Below are 23339 nucleotides of genomic sequence, written 5' to 3' on the forward strand. Positions count from 1 at the left end.
TTGAAGCCATTAAGACTATTGGCTGATTCAGGATAAGTTGGATAAGGAAACCCAGTGGAAACTAGTTCTAGTTTTTCTGGCTTTCTGATTTATCAAAGTCAAGTTCTCAGAGTCTAAATGTTTAATAAGTACTTTCTAAAAGATTTCACTGTTTTGTTTTTTCTTATCACACTTGAGTGCTTAATCAACTTTCCCCCAGTGCCCTGACATCATGCCAGAGCTCTGCTGTCTCTTCTTCTATCCTACCAACATCCAACAAGCAGCAAAGACCATGTGCTTGTGTTAAAAAGTAAGACTTTTTAAGTCCACAGGGACAACTTAAAAAGCTTATAGATAAAACATTGGCTGGGTTTTTCCTAAGTGTGTGATGAATGAAGGAATCTGCAAAATGAATGTAAGAGCAGAATACAAAGAATATAAGAAGCAGAAGTCTTTTTCTTCTCATTGCAGCAAAGTGCGCTTATTAATATACATGCGGATGGGGTGGAGCGGAAATGTCTTAGCAGAGTGATGACCTTTATGGAGTTTACCAAAGTGGAGCCTGATAATCAAGCATTTCTCAATATTAACTTGAAACTATATAATCCCTGATTTTTGTTTTAGATCAATTTATCTTTAAAAAGGACAAAGGCGATTGCTTAGGCTACCAAAGCACAACAGAAACAATTCTCCAGAGTACCTAAACTACCTCTGCTTTGATTCTATTCTTATCAAAAAACCCCCCTCTTATCTATAACTTAATCTCTTAAGTGAACTTGCTGACCAGACCAGAGCGTCCTAGATAGATGAACCTTTTTAAAAAGTTCTGGAGCCAGGCAGATGTCTCAGTATAAAGTAATTAAATGGGATTTTTGTTTGTCAATCAATATCCTGGGAGTTTAGTTAGCCCAAATCAGTCCCTCAGAGGCTAATCAACTCTGAGTGAAATGAAATGATTAAGTTTCTGGAACTGCAAAGCTCAAGGACAAGCAGTGATGACCTCATCAAAGTACCGCCACTCTATGAACGCTGGCTGAAGGAGCCTCTCTCCCTTAGACGTCTTTAAAAACTATAACCTAAGTGAACTCAGAGATACTTGAATTCAATTCCCTTGTTTTACAAAAAAGGAGATTGAGTCCCAGCGTCTGGATGACAGTGCTAACAGGAGAGCAACAGTGGGATTAGAAAAATGGTTTTCCTTCTCTTATACTACCTTGCTTTCTTCAGGAAAGGTGGCATCTAAAGACAAATTAGGCTGTGGAAGGCAGATGTGTGCTGATGACTGCAGGGGTGTTATGTGAACCAAGTGCATCATTAAAGGGGAAAAGGATGCTGGTGTTTATAGAGCACCTACTGTGTGCCTGGCACTGTTTTAAGGACTCTCATGCTGATTTAGTCCTCACAGCAACCCTGCAAAGTTGCTAATATTATCCTTATGTTATAAATGAGGAAACAGAGCCTAGAAGAAATAAACTGCTACAGCTACTAAGAAGCAGATATGAAATTTAAACACTGGTCTATTTGATCTCCAAGCCCATAGTTTTATTTTTTTTATTTTTGAAGATTTTATTTATTTATTTATTTGACAGACACAGAGAGAGAGAGAGAGTGAGAGCAGGAACACAAGCAGGGGAAGTGGGAGAGGGAGAAGCAGGCTTCCCGCCGAGCAGGGAGCCCGATGTGGGGCTCAATCCCAGGACCCTGGGATCATGACCTGAGCTGAAGGCAGACGCTTAACGACTGAGCCACCCAGGCGCCCTACGCCCATAGTTTTAATTTTTTCCCTACCATATAGTTAGACCTGGTAAATTCCTCTATAAATACCCATGGAGCATCAGAGCGAGGAACTTCAACTATGTCTTCTTTCATGTCTTCTATAAGGTATGAACCCACATTTTAAGCTCTGACTACTGAAAACTGCCATAACATTTCAGCCAGGAATATATCGGTGCACAATTCCTTAATGCTTGCAAGAGGGTTATGACAATATCCTGTAATGATTTATCCTTAATTATAACTATAGATTTCTAGTCTTATACAGAAAAATCCTACCTGCTGGTTTAGTTTCTTAAGTGGAATATTCCACTTTAAATTTTCCTATTACAAACCCTAAACTTTAATGTGGGTATGAGAAAGTCAGAGACTCAAAAATTACATTGCAAAGGGAGTCTCCTTTTCCTACCCTTCAAAATCTCTTTTTCAAGAAGAGTAAACTGCAGCATCAAAATGAGGAAGAAAGATGGCTAACTTCTAAATAAATCTCAAGGAGCAGTGTCAACCAAGGCAGGGAGTCAGACAGCTGCCAAAAAGCAAGAGTAATAGCTTCTTTTGGTATACATACTAATACTAAATCAAATGTTAACTCAAACTAACTTCAAATGATTTAAGAGAATTTGTCAGGTCCCTTTGACCAATGAGTCTGAAAGATTTTAATTTATTATTTTCTTTAGTTCGTGGTCTTATTAAATAACTTAAGCTACTAAAATGCATCAATTCTAGGCACTTAACCAAGAGACAGCCTGTGTAAAGTTTAAGTCAAAAACCGGGGGCTTGAGTCTCCAATCCAACTCAAGAGGTGTTTTGCTTGGATCATACAGGATTTTATTTTAATGTGCGAGCCAACATTTTAAAAAGATGGAAAAAAAAAATCACATTTAAAACATCCAGATTTTGAGTTTCTCTTAAAAAAAGAAAAAAGATTTGGCAGCAACCGGCTCACGTTTCCATATGGCCATAATCTGCTGAAGCTGTGTGTCAACTGCCCCTTTAGATGGGTGTGGTCGCTGGTCCACAGTTACCCACAGTCCACCTCACTCCTGTATTTACCTTCCCTATCCCCGGAGACATCGGAGTTTGTGATCCCTACCTGAGACCCCTCTTGACAAGGTGAGTACAGGAATTAAAGAGGAAAAAAAAAAGAGGGAATGAAAAAATAAGACATAGCTCATATCACTTGGGAAAAATGTCAATGTAACAGACAGCAAAAAAACTGTTTCTCAATTTAGTTTTGCCACAGTACTTTGGGACACTAGATAGAAACTGGCATGTGACAGAGAGAAATTTTAAAGTGATGTAAATCCTTCGGCATAAATGTTATTCAAATGAAGCACTTTTAGTATTCTGGCCCAAGGTTAAATTCTAGGTGAGTATTTCAAAAGAACTCTTCTGTCTGATGTCATTACAAAATAGCTCTTCAAATTCCTCTACCACTTGTAATATTTATGCTGAGTTTATCCAGGAGAAAAAGAGGACACAGCTTCCTTAGTTTGGTTCTCTAATACTGTAGCATATTCTTTCCAGTAATCAGACTCTTCTCTTTCTCTCTCAATAAATGTGGCTCATCTCATGCTCAAAAGCCAAAACAAAATACTTGACCAGAATCAGAAATATGGTTATGATACATGAAATAAGGAAATCAGGCCTTCTCCAATAGTGCAGGTTATTCTCTGTGCTCCTCTACCAAGTTAGCTTCCAGCAGTTTCAGATTTTTGCCCACCAGGTGGCGAGATAGCAAGTTAGGTTTTATCTCAAGGAGCACCCTTTTTTAAAACAGGGATTTTCGGGGAGCCTGGGTGGCTCAGTCGTTAAGCGTCTGCCTTCGGCTCAGGTCGTGGTCCCAGGGTCCTGGGATCGAGCCCCGCATTGGGGTCCCTGTTCGGTGGGAAGCCTGCTTCTCCCTCTCCCATTCCCCCTGCTTGTGTTCCCTCTCTCGCTGTGTCTCTATCAAATAAATAAATAAAATCTTAAAAAAAATAAATAAATAAAAGGGAGATTTTCTAAGCATCTTAGGAAATAACTTTCAGGCTCCCCCTGCAACCCCATCCTCCCCGCCCTCTGCTTCTTCCAGTTCAATTCACCCTTCTTCCTAATAAACGATGGCACTTCTTTTGTAAGCCAGTTTTCTTGTATTTTACAAAGAATGGGAGGCAAAGGAAAACTGCCAAGGACTCTGCCCAAGGTCATAGAAGAAAAGGCAAAAATAAGGACGTCGGACTTCTTAAGACTTGGCCCAGGGTTTGGGAACCAGGAAACAGTGACCTTTGAACATCACCTCTGGTGTGCCAAAATTATTTGTGGCAGAATATAAAGGGTATAAATTTAAAAGGAGGAAGTAAGGGAAGCCAAGGCTTACATGTTCCACAGGGAAAGAAAACAAAGTCCTAAAATTTCTGAGGGAAATGTAGACAACTAGGTCTGATGTGGTCCAGTGGGTATACGGGAGAGAGAAAGAAAAGGGGAAGGAGGGATAGCAATGGGCAGGAGGAAAGGCAGCTGAGAATAAGAATGCAAAATGAGAAGGGGAAGGGACCTTGTCATAAGCAGATGTGTGGTCAGATCAAGGAAGTCATTCACGTACACACAGAAGACTCAAATGTGTTTGTGTCCAGAAAACATTTCCTACCACGAAGACATATGGACACCATATCCCCAGTCAAGGAAATAGAGACACACAGAAGATCCATAAAACAGAAGAGAAAACGTGCAGTTCCACATACTTCCCCCTTCCCTCACATGAAGGGGCTCACACGCACTCGAGAAGAGACATGTGTGCCCAAGAGGCAGCCAGGCATAATGGTTAAAAGCAGAAACTCTGGAGCTAGACTAGACTTACTGCATGGGTTTGAATTCAAATCCTACCGCTCACTAGTTGGCTGACCTTGAGCAAGTTACTTAACCTGTCTGTGGCTGTTTTCTCTTCTGTAAAATGATGTTAAAGAATGATGTGAATTAAGTAAAACATTGAGAATAGTGTCTGGCACACAGCAAGTGCTGTGGAAGTTAAATAAAACAAATAACACATATACAAAGGAATGCACAGAGGACACACAGATGCTCAGGCGCTGAAACAGAGTATAAGAAGGAAGCATAGTCTCTTAGCTACACATACATATTCTTTTTTTTAAAGAAGATTTATTATTTCAGAGAGAGAGAGAGAGAGAATGCATGCATGCGTGTGCAGGACAGCGGGGCAGAGGGAGAGGGAGAAGCAGACTTCCCGCTGAGTGCAGAGCCTGACCGGGGCTTGATTCCCAGGACCCTGAGATCATGACCTGAGCCGGAGCCAAGAGTAGGAAGCTTGACTGAGCCACCCAGGCGCCCCTACACATACATATTCACAAAAACTAAGACATTCCAAAGTTCAGATAACTAGAGAGCTAACAAATCACTGACCTAGAGGGAAAGAGAACTCGGTGGCAAGGTGGCTGGAAAAGAGTGGACGTGGGTAGGCACGTATGGGACACCCACTACCTAAAAAGCCAATGAGAAGTTTTTACTCCAGACTCTGGATGCGAGGCCTGCAAGGCTGGGACCACTGTGGTGCCGGGAGGTAGGGCAGTGGTTGGGAGGCTCAGAGGAACTGCAGTAACCTAAGACTGGCCGGTGTCCTCCACTGCCAATCAAATATGAGAGCATGGAAGAAGAATCAAACTGTCTCCTTCCCTCCGCCATTATATTTCTACTTCTGTCACCTCTTACAACCTGGCTTTTGTCCCTAGTACTCTACTGACACTAATCTCTCTAGGATTTCCATAACCAAGGGTCTCATCTTCACTTTACGGGATGATATTTCTGCAGCATCTGATGCCACTGGCAGGCCCAGGTTTGGGGACACTTCCTTTTTCCCCTTGCTTCCACTCAGCTCTCCTCTTACCTTCCTAAGGATGACTTCACAGCCTCTTTTTACAGTTCTTACCAATTGTTTTCAATTCTGTCATAGAAATTTCTTTTAAGTCAGATTCTTCATGCTCACTGCTACCTGCCCCAGTTCAGGCTTTTGTTCTCCCTCGCTGAGTTTCTCACAGTCCTACTCCTGGTCTTCTGCCCCTGTCTCTGTACCCCCATTCCTCCCCTGCGCTGCTTCCAGAGTTACTTTCCCCCAAACAAATGTGATCACATCACTCTCCTCCTTATAAACCACAGAGGGACTCCCCACTCTCCGTATTATAAAACTCAAACTTTACATAACAAATTCTTCATTATCTTGCTCCAATGTACCTCTCTAGTTTCAACTCTACCTCTCCTCTCTGCTTTCCCACTCTAATCCACCCTGCACTTCTCCCTGGTCCCCAAATATACTATATCCCATCATGCTGCATCTGGATGCACTTACTGACCTTTCCTATCAGAAGAGTCCTTTTCTTCCTCCAAGACCCACTTTCATTGTCATCTCCTAAAGAATGTCCTCCTCAGCTTCCCTACACAGAAAGTTCTTCATTTTCTGAGTGTCTACAGCACCGTGACAGGCACCTCTTACAATACACGCCATCCAAGACTGTAATTTACCTGTTAATGGTCTGATTTCCCATCAACCCCTGAGCACCTCAAAAACAGTGCCAACTGTTTTACTAATTTTTAAAAAGTCAGACCCAGCACAGTACCCACAGGACATGGCATGGTCGCCTCTCACGGTATATTGGTTGAATCAAACATAACCCTTCCCTAAAACAGGGAAAAGAGAATCTCCAGTTACAACAGTATAAATGTTAAAGCATAACGTAAAAAAACAAATGAGACTGCTTTGCAAAGCCTAAGGGTCTACTGTCAAGAGGAATAAACAGGCCTACTGCTCACCGCTGAATATCCTTGTTCTTCCACAAGGAGGCAGACTGAGCCTTGGGCACTCTTTCAATGAAATTCACCAGCTCTTCCATGAGAAGCCTGAGTTTAAAGAAAAAAGTGGTAAACAGTCATTAAAAAAAGAGAAAAACACCGTACAGTTAACATTGTAGCCAAGACAAATGGGCTTGCCTGCCTTCCCTCCACCCCAATCATCTTTCTCTCTGTTGCATATAAACTTGGACACCCTTTTACATAAACCTGAACAAAACCCCAACCATCTCATTGAATTTCAACAATGTTAAACATTTCGAACATAAATGATTTAATTCACCTTTAAAACAAGCCTGGCATGCATCTTATCTTTCAACACTGAAATATACAAACCTGTGGTTTAACTATCACTCTTAAGATCTCTGCCTTTATGTAACTAAAAATCTAAAAGAAGAAAAAGTCAAATGACTGTGAAGTACCTGATTTTGGTGGCAGCAGAGGTGGGGTAGGATTTTTTTTTTTAAGATTTCTATTTATTTACTTGAGAGAGAGAGCATGAGAGAGCGAGAGTACAAGCAGAGTGGAGGGAGAGAAAGAGAAGCAGACTCCCTGTGGAGCAGGGAGCCCGATGTGGGACTTGATCCCAAGATCCTGGGATCATGACCTGAGCCTTATGGCTTAACCGACTGGTGCTTAACCAACTGAGCCACCCAGGCAACCAGGATTGTTTTTTTTTTTTTTAATGACAATATTAAACGGGACATTTTAAACTGGAAAAGTACGTTTTCTTGACACGTTTTGTGAACTTAAAAAATTCCATGTGGAAAAATACTCTAAGGATTAATCCTAAAAGCCTAACTCAAGGATCTGCAAAAGGACAGGTTCTGTGTGCAGATCACAAGATGGACTGTGATGCAATCGCAACTGAGGGAACCTCACTCGAGTGGATCAATGATGCACGTGTTCTGAGGAATACCTGGCACAGAGAACTGTTAGAGTCCTGCATGGCTAGAGGACGACCAAAAAGTGAGAAATAGATTTTTAACCTCTTGAATCCCCTTTCAGAATCCAGTATGGATGATCCATATTGACTTAAATCCTCTCCCAATGAACAAAGAGATATGGCAAGCCATCAATTTACTGGCATTTGAATGTTGAACAACTTCATTTCATTTCCATTGGATTTATTTATTCCTAATCCCATGTCCTCCCTTTATCTTGAAGGAGGAGCACTAGTTCCAGCATTCAAAGATCTGGGGGCTAGGCACGTTAGTGTTCCGGCTGTAGCTCTCTGGAGAACAGTCTGGTGTGTCCTTCCTCACACGGTAACTTTTGCAGACTAGAGTCTCAGGTTTTCGGCTTATCCTCTCGGTGCAACTGATCCGTTGCCTTGTGTTTCACTTCCCTGTAATGTCTCTTCCTCAGATTTCTTCCTCAGATCCCCGATGTTTCTCTGTACACATTACATGCTCTTTAATGGGAGCTGACATAAAAACCAGGGCATATTTTGTTTCATCTCTGGTAATTCCATCTTGTGTACTTCTGCAAGACAATGGAACCCAAAGCCAAGAGTCCATATCAACACCTTGATCCCCTCTTTTGAGTCTTGATAGCTTCACCTTTCACCATACTTGTTAGTTTGCTTCAACTCTTTTTTCTGGGGTAGGTTTTTTTTTTTTTAAGATTTTATTTATTTATTTGACAGAGAGAGAGAGCACAAGCCGGGGGAGCGGGAAAGGGAGAAGCAGACTCCCCGCTGAGCAGGGAGCCTGATGCGGGGCTCGATCCCAGGACCCTGGGATCATGACCTGAGCTGAAGGCAGATGCTTGATGACTGAGCCACCCAGGCGTCCCGGTAACTTTCTTCACGTAACTTTTCTCTCACTGAATGATGCTAGGGGTATCTGAAGCAACCACCTCTGTCATGAAGGCTTGGGAGGGGCAGAGGGAGAGATGGCAGAGTGTTCTCAGAGTCAAAGGAAGGCTCCTTTGACTGCTTAGAGCTCTGAGTTGCACTCTGTCAAAAGTACAGTCAACTCAACCATCTAATTACTTATTCTGTTTTCTGCAAGCTGTCTCCATTTACAGTCTGCACTAAATCATAAAGGGGGGAAATTCTGAAAGCAAAGTAATAAAATTCCTTCTTTTTCTTAAATGTGCTATGCTCCTTTCTCCTGAAGCTCTTTGCCTTGCAACTCTGTGGCATCTTACTCAACGTTACCTCCCCTAATTAGTATCATCTGCACAGAGGAGCTGTCTCTGCGAACACCTTCCTCCAGTCTTTGTTTCAAAAACAACAAGAAAGACTAAGAGTACTCGCCGCATTAATCTCGAGGCAATTCCAATGAACACTTGTTTTTATTTAGAGAGTTGTCTATTCATGCTAATTCTTTGTTAGCTGCTCAGGAGGAGACACCAATCACTCCCGGCACAACACTCTATTTATTACACGGTCACCACTGAAGGAAGGAGTGCTTCAGCCACTTCCTCCTGGGGTAAGAATAACTGCTCTCACCTGCCGATCTGAACGGTGGGCTCCGTGGCGTACACTGTGCCTGAGAAACCGGTATGCTCAGTGATGTAGGGCAGCGCCATCATGCAGTGGTAGTTAGAGATGAGGATTACATCTACCGTAGAGAGATCTATTAGCTCGGTCTGCAAAGAAGGGGGAGGGAATGATACATATCTGTTCAGGGCACACAGATCAGCATGATGTGACTGAAAAATGATGCTGTCAGAATGCAGAGAAGTCGTTTTTGTACTACAGAATAATGACGCCTTTCCTGCAACACTTCCATTCTCTCATTTAGGAGGTTTCCTAATACTGACATTAAGTAGCAGGACAGGATGGCTAACGGTGAGAATGCAGGAGTGCACCAGCAGCGCTCCGATTTTACTCAAATAGAGTTCTGAGTTTGACATACGAGGGTAAATGGCAACAGGGACACTCAGCAGCTGCTGCCTGAAAGTGCAACCAGTTACCAGGAAGCAGAGAGCACACAACAGAAGCTGTGAGGGAACTAGAATATAAGGCACCACTGCTACGGATTTACTGGTAACAGGGAGCAGCGTGCCGAAACCGGCTCTTCAGGAGTCAAATGCAGAAGGAAACTTTTTTTCTTTTTTTGAGATGATTTTTGACCACTAGTGCTGGATACAGAACAACAACAACAAAAAATTTAGTGGCAGAATCACAAAAGGAAATTATACTCTCATATTCTGCCCTAGCCTTAGCCTCAAATCTACCTTTTACTTCATTATTAAGGTCATGTGAAAAGGGAAAATGCCACTCATGTTTAGGAAGTTTTATGAAAACCCTTTTCGTAGAAGGAATTGTCTTTCCCATATATTTAAGCACCACCTGTCTCTTAAGGCTCCATTCTCTTCTTCCATTAAGGCTTCCTGATTTGCCCAGATGAAAAAACAGAAAACAAAAAACAAACAAAAACCCAACATCTCTTCCTGAGAACTGCAAAGGCACTTTATGGATGTCCCTCTTAGGACAGTTACCATTCCATGCAACAGCTCCTCAAAGCACCACTCTGTCCCTCCAGTACTAAATGTCTCTGAGGTTAACGATCCTGTGCGACTCATCTCTGTCCCTTCCCAGCTATGGTGGCCAGTGCAAAGCAAGCCTCGGTGCACTACGGTTGGAGCGATGCAACATTATAACTGGCACCCTCTGTGGGAAAACGTGAGTCGCCCTGGCTCAGAGGCATCATCTCAATCGCTGAAGTTCCCTCTGAGAAACTGTATGGTGCGCTAAGGACAGCATGGAGTGAGTCAAGGAAGTGTTTTAGTGAGGAGAATGGGTTATTGAGCTAATATGTCTCCCACAGAGAAGAAGTAACAAAGATGTCTGTGACATCTTTGCAAATAAGAGAGACAGTGTGCCATTTGGGCTGTGGGCATTTTCTAGTTCAATGACTTTATATATGAAATAAGTTAATTTAATAAAGCCACCAAGACATAATCAGCTCCTGACAGCATGTAGATTAGAGGTCAGAAGCTACTCATTGCTAGGGCAATGGCAATCTGTGTGAATAAAATGCCTAATGACAGTAATAGCCAATTTACACCACCCTTAACTCCATGTTGTACACGGCATTTCCAAGACAATACCCTCATAATGAAGGGTCATGTAACATTCCACTAGTTCTGTTCCCTACGACCCCTCTAGAACCATTTTTAAACAAATAAGAAAATTAAGACGTAATCACAGGGTGACAGATCCAGAAAACAAGGGAACAAGAGTTGAAGCAACAAGAAAGCTCAAAAGCACCTCTACTTTCCCTCTTGGGTATAGAAACCGGGTGAGTTTGAAATTTCTCTTAAATATGTAAGAATCAGCCCACAGAGTCTAGAATGATGAGAAATCTGGTGAGGACAGCTGGAAGAAAAAAATATATATATACACATATACATATATACATATTCTGTCTGTATATATATCAAGAGTGCCTACATAAACATTTTTCCTCTGAGAAATAAATTTAACATCCAATCCATGTTTATATACTCACATTTATATATTTGCTTACATTCTTTCACTTGATGAAATCCAATGAGGATTAATTTTCAACTTGTATACAGACACACTTGGGTTCTACAGACCATGAATTGGGTCAAGCACTCATAATTTACTGGCTGCTTACTATACTGCCATAGACCTCATACTCAGTCTACAGTGTGTACTTTGGGGGTACAAAAATATTTCAGGTAGTTGCACTCGATTATCAATTCCGTGAAGACTGGGAGCAGGTCTTCCTGGCTCACCTACAAGTCTGGGAAGACTGGACTGGAGTAAGTACCTCTCTCCTGATCCTGTGACTCTCCTATTTTCTCCCAGTTATCCAATGCCCTACCTCTATCTTAAAATAGTGACTATTATTAATTTGACACAAACTACAAGACAATACAAGTGGAAAAATTTTATACAGCTCTAGAAGCCTAAATATATCAATAATCCTTTAGCGCAGCAAAAGATGAACTGTGAAATGGCAATTGTTTAATTCCAAGTCTTGACTGTTTAGTGCTCTATGGAACAGGTCAGAAAGTCATTAGAGCACAATTCATAAATTCTACACTGTTGTCCATAAACTGAAGGTTGCAGCAGTCAGTGCCATATGTAGAAAACTGAAAATAAATGTAGCACTTGGGATTAGGAATCTTTGAACAGATGGGGACCTGCCCCACCAATTCCTAAATGACAAATGAAGTTGACAAAAGATTTGAATAGCAGTTAGGAAGAGCTCAGGACTCCTGGTAACTCTTTACCTTCACCCTTATTCTTACTACTTTATCTCAAACTTGTTCCCTTAACTGCCACCTTCAATTACTGTATCTTCTTCTCTTTCCTTCCACTATCCCAAAAGGGCACATACACATACTTTGAAGAAAAAAAGTTTATCTACAAAGTATCAAAGAAAGTGTTGAGATGGAAGGAGAGGCAGGAAGAGAGTACAAAAATAAGGGAAAAAGTACTCCAGATTTTCTTTTGGGATTGAACTGTGAAAGTATCTCCCACATGCACTGTAATCCACTGGGTGCATGGAAAGAACAGGATGGTAGCCTGTCTTGTTGATTTCCTCAGGAACCTGGGACTAGCTACTCATTGTTGAGTATGTTGAGTATTCTCTGTTGAGAATGCCATCTAGAGATCAGGATTGTCAGCTGAGATTAGCTGCCTTAAAATGAATGGAAATTGATCCTCATTTCCTTTAAAATGATAAAACTGGCTCCAAACTCTTATAACAAGTCTCACTGGGATAATAATATGTAAGCAATAGGTGTCCATGGCTCAATTCAGAATCTGTGAATTTCAAGCAGAATTTGATATGATATTTAAAGTCAGCAAGAACTTTTACAGTTTACTGTATTGTCTGAATAACAGCAATCCCCAATTACCCACTGTAAACAAGACTACAAAAAGTATGGCTAATCTGATACAGGCACATAATTACAAAACTGAAAGGCTTGAGTTCTTTCTGTACCTTGCTCAAAACTATGCCCTGGTACAAAGTGTCAGTGGGGATTACAGAAAGAGCAAGGAATACAAAAAGGAGAGTTAAATTTCTTACAGATAATATAAAAAACTCCTAAATGATTATATTTTAGCTGTATAATAATGTGCCCGGAATAACAGATTCAATTTGAAAACAGAAAGCTAATAAGCCCCTTAAAATTATTGCTTGACTTCATTTTGAGAGATATGCTTTGTTTCTACAGTAAGAATCACTTTCATCTTACCTCTGGCAGGCAGAATTCAGGCACAGAATCCACAAATACGTGACCTGAGCACTCTTTTAGCTCCTAAAAGGAACAAAAAGTAAAAAATTCTAGGAAGAGATACCCAACAGATACAGCACCAAAGAAACTTCATCCCCAAACCAAACTTTCCATGAAGAATCACAGACCTCTCGAGAGTTGGAAGGCAGCCGGAAGGCTACTCAGGCCAACTGTTTTCCTGTTTAGGCTCAGGGAGGCTAAGTGTCTTATTCAGGATAAAAAACGCTGGTTGGTGGCTAACTCAGAATTTGAATGTACATTTCCTGATGCCTCTTCAAGGCATGTGTGGACATATGCTGCTTTCTAACTCATGATGCAGTGCTTTCCAAGTAATAGTTATATAGTCCATACCAGCAATATCAGAATAATCTGGGAACACTGATGGAAGTAAAGATTCCTGGGTCATCTAAGACCCAAGGGATCAGAAATCTGGGGATGAGGCCAAGCACCTCTAGTGATTTTGTTATGCAATCAGCTTGGGAGTCCTGGCCCTAGACTTACAGCCTCTTTCTCCTCCTACCAATGGTTGAGGGGCAGGGGGCAAACAAGGAGGGAGATGAAGAGTACAGGGTAGGGATTAAGCCACCACCATCGCCCTCACCTCTGTGAGCATAATCTTTGTCCTTGCGGAGCATACAATTTATTTGGGGTTGTAAACCAAATGTATTCATTCAAAAGAAAAAAGTATACTTATATAGAAAGAGAATATACTACAACTCCCCACTCTGCTCATGATCTACCATATTTAATATGTCTTAGTTTGGATTCCCTCACCAACAGACCTCGAGAAAAGGGTAAGTACGAGCTAACAGAGAAGTACTGAAAAAAGAGCAGGAGGATGGGCAAGTGATAAAGGGAAAGGAAGGGGGCTGACAATGGATATGTTACTGAGCTACACACCACTGTGCACAGCTGGGACTTATTCCCATGGGGAACTCTAAGAAATGGTGTAAAACATACACCTTGGAGTCACCATCCTCAGAGGCAAGTGATCCGGGATATTTACATGGCAACTCCTACATTTTGTGCAGCTTCAGGGGAAAAACTCTCTGGCAGACTCATACAGGTATTGGCGGCTGAAATTAAGACAGAGCAATGCAGAGAAGAGGCACGAGAGGGCCACCAAGAGGGGCTGCTACAATGCCTCCAGAAGGCCATTGGAGTTGCTGTCTTCCCTCACTCATACTTTACACTAAAATCTGTGGAGGATTTTTTGGCTCATCAAGGTTCAAGTTTTCTATGACTTTATATGGAAACCAGTAAAAGTCAGTGTTTGGTTGACAGTTTGCTCTTTCCAGAAAAAGAAAAATACCATTAGAATTTTGTCCATCATGTTTTCATTAATCACTGAACATGTATTTCTACATAGTCCTATATATGTGTCTTTATATATTAGAGTCTGCATGGTTGTACTCTCAATCTTTATCTGAAATTAGGGTATTAACTATGTGTGATTTTCCTTTTGAATTTTACAAGTCTCATATCAGAACCTGACGGAAGACTTCCTCCCCTTGCCTTCCACTGTAATAAACTGGTTCCTCTCCTTATAGGACTACCATTTAAACAGTGAAAGATGGAGCCAAAAACAGACTGAAAACAGTTCTTAATTACAATGTACCTGCTAGCAAAAAACAAATGAGCAATTATGTTTAATGGGAGAGGACTCCCAACTCCCTTAGGATGAGGCTAAATATGATTAAAGACAAATCATGGGAAATTTCAAAGTCCTGCCTGGTCTTAAATTGGCTATGTAATCTTCTTCCCCATAATGCTACACATCAGGGCATGTCCACCTCACATGACAACGCCTCCTCTGAGGCGCTCAATCCTTCCTGGCCTGGAGAAGCATATTTGCCATTCCACGCACTTATAGTGTCCCTGTATTTTATTCACCACTCCCTTCTAATGAAATGCTCCCACATATACATGCAAGTCATTTTCGCTCACAATGCACTGGTAATGGGATGCTTCTGAGCCTTTCTCAGGGAACAATGATTTACAACCAGCAGGAGAGTTAGGCTGAAATCAGGTGCACAGGTTCCTGAATGTCACATAATTTTACAGTTAGCTAGGAGGGAAATCTGGCTTCAAATTATGCATTTGGCCTGCACTGGAGGTTGGGGTGCAGTTACAGAAATTAATTCTGTAAAAAGAGGATCTCTTTATTTAATAATACCTATTACAAGAAGGAGATGCCTTACGCAGATGATTCTTTTTAAGGATCTTTAAATTTTTTGTTTTTCAATAGTGAAATTTGAGAGAGGAAGGATGATTTGGAGGACTTAGAATGGCATGCATGAGCTTTACAGTTTTTAACCTTCCTTTACCTCTGATTTTTTTTAGTAGAAAATGTAACTAGATGATAGTTTTAACATTTTTGTACCTTTGGTCTCTGATTTGTAAATTAACTGCTTAAAAACTGATCTGAAGAAGGAATTACTGTGAAGATAATCTAATGTCAAAAATCTAACAGCCTCGGAAGAAAATTTATTTATGTCATTTACTGTAGGCCTAGTCAGTGATTAAAGTCAGAATAGAACCCCAAATCCTAGATTCCTAGAACTGTGCTCCTTTTTCATGACCTATATAAGGCTGTCCATTCTAGGCTACCAGGAAAGGTTGGAATAAGATGATAGTTCATAGTTTAGAAGGCCCTCTATTTAAATTTACCCAAGAACATGTTTTCCCTCCCACTCCCCCAAGAACACATTGCTTGGGAAGTTAAACACTGGCTTTGCAGTCTGTTCTGCACATGGCAGCCAGAGTGACCTGATCAGATAATGACAATGCCCTCCTTCCATGGCCTCTCCTCACCCAAAGAGTAAGAACCAAACTTTTCTCAAAGCCCTACCTTACCTAACTGCTGACAGAAGCAGTTTAAAACTCATATTCTTGAGGATTAAAGTTGTTTTTAAAAAGTTTTACTCCTTCCAGTCACGGAGTCAGTACAGCCTGAAAATAGAACGAACTGGATGGAACTCTCTATAGGCATTACCTTTGAAACTCTCATTGCAATGCTAAAAATAATAGTTTTCTTTCTGTGGTGATAAAATGTATTTGCAGCAGAAGTTCTTAGATTTTTACACACGAGCAAACTGGACCTGAATCTGAACACTGAGATTCCCTAAAAGCCTCTTAAAAATAATCACCACGTACTGAAGACCATACATGGATCTTGGGATTTTTCAGAGACTACAAAGGGGAAAAAATGACCCCATCCATCACATTACTATAGGGTGGCTCTGGTATGACAAGATGGCTTTCCACTGGGTGTAGATATGCCTCAGTTATTATTACCTTGTCCAAGAAAGCATTTCCATCCTTTAGGGACCAGCCAGGAAGATTAGACAGCCTGGGACTGCAAAACAAAAGATTAAATTATCCTAAATAGATTATAGTCCTCAGTGATTTCATGGTGACTGTATCATCTCCATAAAGTTAAAAACAGTTTGAAATTACTGGCAGCAATGTCCACCCAAAATACTAATCAAAAAGATGAAAAATAACCATGTTGTAACAAGCTTAATAATTATGTGGCAACGGAACATTAAAAAGCCAAGTAGTTTAGCACTAAATTGGGAAAATTAAAAGACTCCTATGCAGAATAACAAAGAGAAAAAAGAAAGATGAGACACTAAAACATTTTATAGTTTGGTTCCAGTGACTGCCCCTGACTTCACCTTGCTTGTGCTTGACAACAAGCCTGAGGGGAGGGCTGAACCGGATCATCATACTGTGGATGAGAAAACAGACTCAGCGGGGTCAGGTGCTTTGACAAGAACACTTAGCTGCCTATCAGCCTGAATTCACTGCAAATAAAAATACCTGAATTCCAGTCAAGTCCACATTCCAGATTCACCGCTTATAAATATATTTGTCACTTCTCACCTGTGGCTTGGGTTTCCAATTCTGGAAAATGAACCTAGTCTTCCTAAGTATTACAAAATGACAGCATATGTAGGTGAATAATTTCTAGAAGATGAGGCTAATTTCACATATATGTGAAAAAGTCTAGATTCAGAAATCATTCACTTCCGGTAAACTCAGGATTTGAGTGTATGCTATTAGTTGACTAGAAGAATTATGCTGAAGGATGAAAATGCAAATAACGTAGGGGAAAAATGCTGATAAAAAGAAAAACTTAATGACCAAGGTGTTATGTGAAGAAAAGCACATCTGAAGTATAAGTTGGATGGCAAGAGGATGTTAGCACTTCATCCCAAAATTAGTCTGTAAAGTAAAAATTAAGGGCAAAGTAATAGCATGAGACTAAAAGACTCTATATTAGAAATCAAATTAGTATAAGTCCCTCATCCTCTTGCCAAAATAGTTTTATCAAGTTTAGATTTTGTAGTTAGGTGAAAGGGTATGAAAGTCAAATAGAAACAAAAATATTGTGAATATTTTCCAATCTTTTTGGAAATGTTAAAAACTTGAGTAAAATATACATTCATCTAATTTTAGAAAAAAATAAGAATTTGGGGATAACTTTTAATTTTGACATAATTCCAAACTTACAGAAAAGTTGTAAGAATGTAAGGATAATGAAGTCCCATATGCCCCTTGCCTCTACTCTCTGTTTACATTTTGCTTTTATTTATCAAAAAGTGAGAATTTTGGATTTCACACTTGGGAATGAAAATTACTAGTAGCAGAATAAATTTGGTTTGTATAAACTATACCTGATAGGCTTGTTTTTTAAACTTTGGGAGTTGTCTCAGAAAAATATTCTATCATTAGCTGTTTAATTCCCATCTCATTTCATAGTTACATGTATGTTTTCACTTCTAACTTGTTGAAAAATATATTTACTATCAGATCAAATTAAAAAACCAAGCACTCAAATGAAAATATGACAAAACAATGTGAATACTGTTCTCATTTCATGCACACTAACTCTCTAAAGGAAGGCTGTAAATATCCACTTCCCTTTATGAAGAGACCTGGATCACAGGACATGTATTCTGTCTGTTCCCCATCACACACACCCAAATCAGCCTTCAAATTACAGATGACTGATTCAGTTAGTTGTCTACAACAAATGACTAGAATGGTACACTGCTTATCAGATAATAATGTTTTTTTTTAAATATTTTATTTATTTATTTGACAGAGAGAGACAGTGAGAGAGGGAACACAAGCAGGGGGAGTGGGAGAGGGAGAAGCAGGCTTCCCGCCGAGCAGGGAGCCCGATGCGGGGCTCGATCCCAGGACCCTGGCATCATGACCTGAGCCGAAGGCAGACACTTAACGACTGAGCCACCCAGGCGCCCCAGATAATAATTTTTTAAAAAGTAAAGTTTTCAGATGCTGTAGGTTTGTTTTTTTTTTAAGATTTTATTTTTAAGTAATCTCTACAGCCAATGTGGGGCTCGAAATTACAACCCTGAGATGAAGAGTCACATGCTCCTCCAACTGAACCAGTCAGGAGCCCCTCAGATACTGTAGTTTTAACTCCTGTTAAACGCTTTTTTTTTTTAAGATTTTATTTTTTGTCTTTTTGACAGAGAGACACACAGCGAGAGAGGGAACACAAGCAGGGGGAGTGGGAGAGGGAGAAGCAGGCTTCCCTCGGAGCAGGGAGCTGGATGCGGGGCTTGATCCCAGGACCCTGGGATCATGACCTGAGCCGAAGGCAGACGCTCAATGACTGAGCCACCCAGGCGCCCTAAACCCTGTTTTAATAACATCAAAGCCTTCTATAAAACACCTGTAGTTATTCTGGATTTGAGAAATTGCCAGTAGATGGGACTGATTGCTCAAAGAGCAATGACCATGTTATAACAATAGTGCCAAAGATATGTGTCACCAAATGGCAAAGGGATGCTGACTACAGAGATAAAAACATTTGGTTACTGAGTTCCACTCGGTTAATGACTAAATCATAGAGTCAGTATACTTTAAGCTACCAAAGGGGAAGGGACTTATTATGTTGCTTTTAATTATTACAGAATTTGACATGTACATTTTTTTTTTTAGAGAGAGAGAGAGAGCACATGAGCGTGCATGTGCATGTGGGGTGTGGAGGGGCAAAAGGAGAGGGAGAGAAAGAATCTTAAGCAGGCTCCACATCCAGTGTGGAGCTGACGTGGGGCTTGATCTCACGACCCTAAGATCATGACTTGAGTCGAAACCAAAAGTTGGACGCTCAGCTGACTGTGCCACCCAGGCGCCTCTGACTCTGTGAATTTTTTAAAATAAGGAGACAGAAGTCTCTACAGAAATCTACTTTAATAAAATAGGGGAGGTGAAGATAATAGAAAAATTATGATTATTGATGAAACATCTTTCCATCTCCTATTTAACAATAATTTCTTAGGAAAAAAAATGCCATTAAAAATGTTATAGTCAAAAAACACATGTATACAAGATCTGCTATTTATTTTATATTATTGAAGTATAGTTGACAGAGATATATTAGATTTAGGTATACAACATATTGATTTGGCAGTTTTATACATTACTAAATGCTCACTACGGAAACTGTAGTCACCGGATGTCACCATACATTATTACAATATTAATAACTATATTCCTTATGCTGTACTATTCATCTCTGTGACTTATACCTATACCTCTTAATCCCCTCCACTTATTTATTTTTTAAAAAAATAGGTAAAACATTCCCATAAGTAAATAAATAACCTAAGGCATTTAAAAGTAATCTATTGCCTAAAAAAATAGTGAAAGGTAAAAAAAAAATAGTGAAAGGTAGAATGAACATGATATGCAACTCATTTTCTCCTTTTACTTTTCATTTTTCCACCTTCCTACTGAAGGTTGAAATGCATTACTTTTATAATCAGAAAAGAATGTAAGAGGCATGACTACATTTATTCATTCAAAAAATATTTATGAAAGCTTACTCTGAACAAAGTATACAAAGTGTAAGGCTATGACAGTACATAAAATAATCCTTGAGTTTCAGGAGTGTGCACTTTAGTACAGGGAGACGGTCAACAGCAATTACAACAGAATAAAATAAAAGCTATGATGGGGTAAGCAGAAGTGTTATGGGTTCACACAAAAAGGGCACCTTTGCCAGCGTAGGGTGTTGTGGGGGAGCTGGGAATAGCAGTTAGGAGGTGAGGGCAGAGAAAGTGTTTCCATAAAGAGGGCACAGGGAGGGAACAGCCTCAACATGTGGTAATAGTGCTGGAGGAGAATGAGCTGTTCACTTTCACTCATTCAGTAATGAATCTCTATTTATGTGTCAGGCATGCAGCTACTGGTGCTGTGACCGTGAACAAAACATACCTGTCCTGAGTAATCACACAAAGACAGTTAAAAATGATGATGCAGTCGTTAAAAATGATGATGCAGTCTAGTACAAAGTTCCCTAAAGAGGGACTGGTCAAGGCAGCATCAAAAGACTTTTCTGGGTCTATGATGATTGAGGTGAGATCTGGACAGTTCTAGATTAAAGGGGAAAACTGAGTCAAAGGGCAGGGTTTGGAGGGAACAGAGAAAGACAGCTACAAAGCCCATACTTCCTTCAGTCATTCTGACCAGTCTTTGGTATGGACATCTTACATAAAAGGTTATTCAAATGAAGCTTCAAGAAGAGGCCCACTTACACTCTCCCCCCTCATCCAACCAGAATGCTACCTCTATGTCCTTCCTATATAGAAACTGGAGGCATAAAGGCTCTTGATAAGTAGGCTAAGGGAAGGAGGAATGGGGGAGGGGGAAAAGAGCCTTTATGGCTGAAGGAAAAATTTGTGTGACTGCACCCAGGCAGGAGATAGGATTTCTTTGAAACTGAAAGGAAAAAAAAAAGTGAGATACTGGATGGGTAGGCATAAACCACAATATACCAAGATGAACTTGGTATTTATCGTAAGAGCAATGTAAACTACTGAAAGGTTTTAAACAGGTGAGAGACAAGATTAGATATATATTTCTAAAATACGATTCTGAAGAAAATGTGCACTCTGATAGTATATGCCACTATTTGTGTGGTATTCCTATCAAAATAACCCCAACCTAAACATGAGGATACATCAGACAAACCCAAACTGAAAGATGTTATATAAAATAATTAGCCCATACTCCTAAAAATGACAAGGTCATAAAGACAGACTGTGAAACTCTTCCAGATTAATGGAAACTAAAGACAGGACAACTAAATGCAATGTGTGATCTGGACTGGATCCTGGACCAGTACTGCTATTCTTTTTTGCTATAAAACGCATTATAGTGAAATATGAATTGGTGTAACTTGGGAAATATGAAAAAGGTATACAGCTTAGATACTAGCATAGTGTCAGTGTGAGCTATTTTGATTCACTGATTTTGATTATTATAATGTGGTTATGTAAAATAATTTCCTTTTTCTTAGCAAACAGGCCCTCAAGTATTTAGGTGGTAAAGGAGCATCCTGTCTGTATCCTTCAAATGGGTCAGAAAAAATTGTATGCATACATAACAAGAGAAAATGATAAAGTACATGTGATAAAATATTAACAAGGGCAACTGGGAGTTGTCTGTACTATTCTTGCAACTTTTCTGTAAATCTGAAATGATTTCAAAATAAAAAAGTTACACAAAAATGGCTCTGGATTCAGATGAGGGCAAGGTCAGAACTGAAGAAACTGACTAGGAGGCCTTGCCAGTAATGCCTATAAGGATGGTCATGCCTACAGCAGGACTACAGAGAAGTGACTGGATTCTAGAGTGTTTGGAAGGTAAAAATAACAAGGCTTCATGAAAGATTGGATATGAGCAATGAGAAAGAGTGGCATATCTAAGTTAACTCCCAGTTTTCTGGCTTTCGTATCAGCATGCCAGTCACTAAGATAGGGTACTGTGGAGAAAACTAGGTCTGGGAGGGTTTTCTCTCCTCTTCTGAATGAAGTCTACTCATGGACTCAGTTTGGGGCATGCTGAGTTTTGAAGTGCCTTCAAAGCCACATCCAAGGAGAGAAAGAAACTCAGTAGGCGTTTTGTGTATATGAATTTGGAACTCAGAAGAGAATTATTAACTAAAGATACACATTTGTAGCTTATTGTTTAGATGGTATCAGAGCCCTGAGCACTTAGGAAATGGCCTTGGTGGAGACTCTGATGGCCAAGCACTGGATATTGAAGAATTCTGGTATGTGACTGTTGTTAGAGAAAGACGAATCTCCCAAGTATCTTAGAGAGAAGAGGAAGAGTTAGAAAAGAGGAAAACCAGGAATGCATGATCCTGGAGGGCAGTTCTGCCAAATGGCCAAGTGGGATGAGAACTGACAACCATGCCTCTAGTGATTCAGAAGTTATCTGTGACTCTGGCGGGCGGTGTTCCGATAGGTGATATGGGCAAAGCATAGACTGGAGAGGAGTTAGTAATGCTAAAGGGGAAAGTGGAGTCGAGAGAAGGTTAAAAAATTTTTTTAAATATTAAGTTAGAAGTAACTGAGCATAGTTAAATGAGAAGAACTGAATCAAGATGGAAAGGTTCAAGATAAAAGAAAGATTACAATTAATAGCGAAATTGCTCTCAAGAAGGGTTGGAATCCAGAGAAGATAAAAGGATTCATTCATATGACAGATCTTTACTGAGTAGCTACTACATGCCAAGAACTATTTTAGGCACTGGGGATTCCGTGGAGAACAAAAAAATCCCTGCCCTTATAAAACTTTTAGTGGAGAAGATAGATAATACATAAACTAAATATGTATATATAATGTAAGGATAAATGCTATGAAGAAAAATAAAGCAGGATGAGTGGTTAGGGAGGGACTGGGGGTACTATTTTAGCCAAGTGTTATCTCCAAGGTTTCTGGCCTGAGCAACAGAAAATACTTTTTGTAAGGAACTATATATGGGCTGCCAATCATCCCACTAGCATAATCTCCCTCTGAAAGAAGAACAATGATAAGGGGAAGAGAGTGGAAGTGGATTCCAATGCTGAGTCAGGGCTGTGAGAACACAGAATTAGGTAAAGACAAGAATGAGCAGGAAAGGGAAAATATGCAGCTAGAATTGTCTGCCCAATTCAGGACTGGAGCAGCAAGATAACTCATGACCTTGCAGTGTGTGTAGGCCCCCTTTTGGAAGCTCTCATAATACCTTATTTTTAAGTTTTTTAGTAATTATCACAAGTATGTAGTTGTTCTCTTAACACAAGTATAATGAAATCTTCAACTGTAGAATATTTTCTCCCCAACAGACTATAAGCTCCATGAGGAAAGGAAAGTTGTCTTATTCATGTCTGTATCCCCTGGTCCGGCACAGTGCAGATTCTTAATAAACACCAAATAAATGAACATTGTAATCTCTGGGGGGAAAGAGACAATAAAAATATCAGGCTATTTTAGTAAGAAATAACCTGTCAATCATTTTTTACAGAAATATACGTGATACCTATAGTTTCTGAAGCAATTGTAAATATATATAGATAGATAAATAGAAAGATAATATCTGTGGATAATAAATGTATTTCTAAGTGTTGGGTATGACTATAACTGAATTTTATCAGCTTTGCATAAAATATAATCTGGAATTATCTCTGAATTCTCTCTGTCCCCTTCAC

At 40.0% G+C, this 23339-nt stretch overlaps 1 protein-coding gene across 2 annotated transcripts in view; it reads right to left on the reverse strand.

Moving 5' to 3' along the window:
• INTS9 (integrator complex subunit 9) overlaps positions 1-23339 on the reverse strand; it is a 106218-nt gene that overhangs the window by 48973 nt on the left and 33906 nt on the right. For both annotated transcript variants that reach the window (XM_081810617.1, XM_081810621.1), the window contains exons 3-6: positions 16117-16177; positions 12781-12843; positions 9047-9186; positions 6553-6639 (exon numbers count right to left, since the gene is read on the reverse strand). In XM_081810617.1, the coding sequence (XP_081666743.1) occupies positions 6553-6639; positions 9047-9186; positions 12781-12843; positions 16117-16177 (351 nt within the window). The remainder of the gene's footprint in view (positions 1-6552; positions 6640-9046; positions 9187-12780; positions 12844-16116; positions 16178-23339) is intronic.

The sequence above is a fragment of the Leptonychotes weddellii genome, chromosome 2, assembly GCF_054177405.1.
Source record: "Leptonychotes weddellii isolate Sample4059 chromosome 2, ASM5417740v2, whole genome shotgun sequence".
Lineage (NCBI taxonomy): Eukaryota > Metazoa > Chordata > Mammalia > Carnivora > Phocidae > Leptonychotes > Leptonychotes weddellii.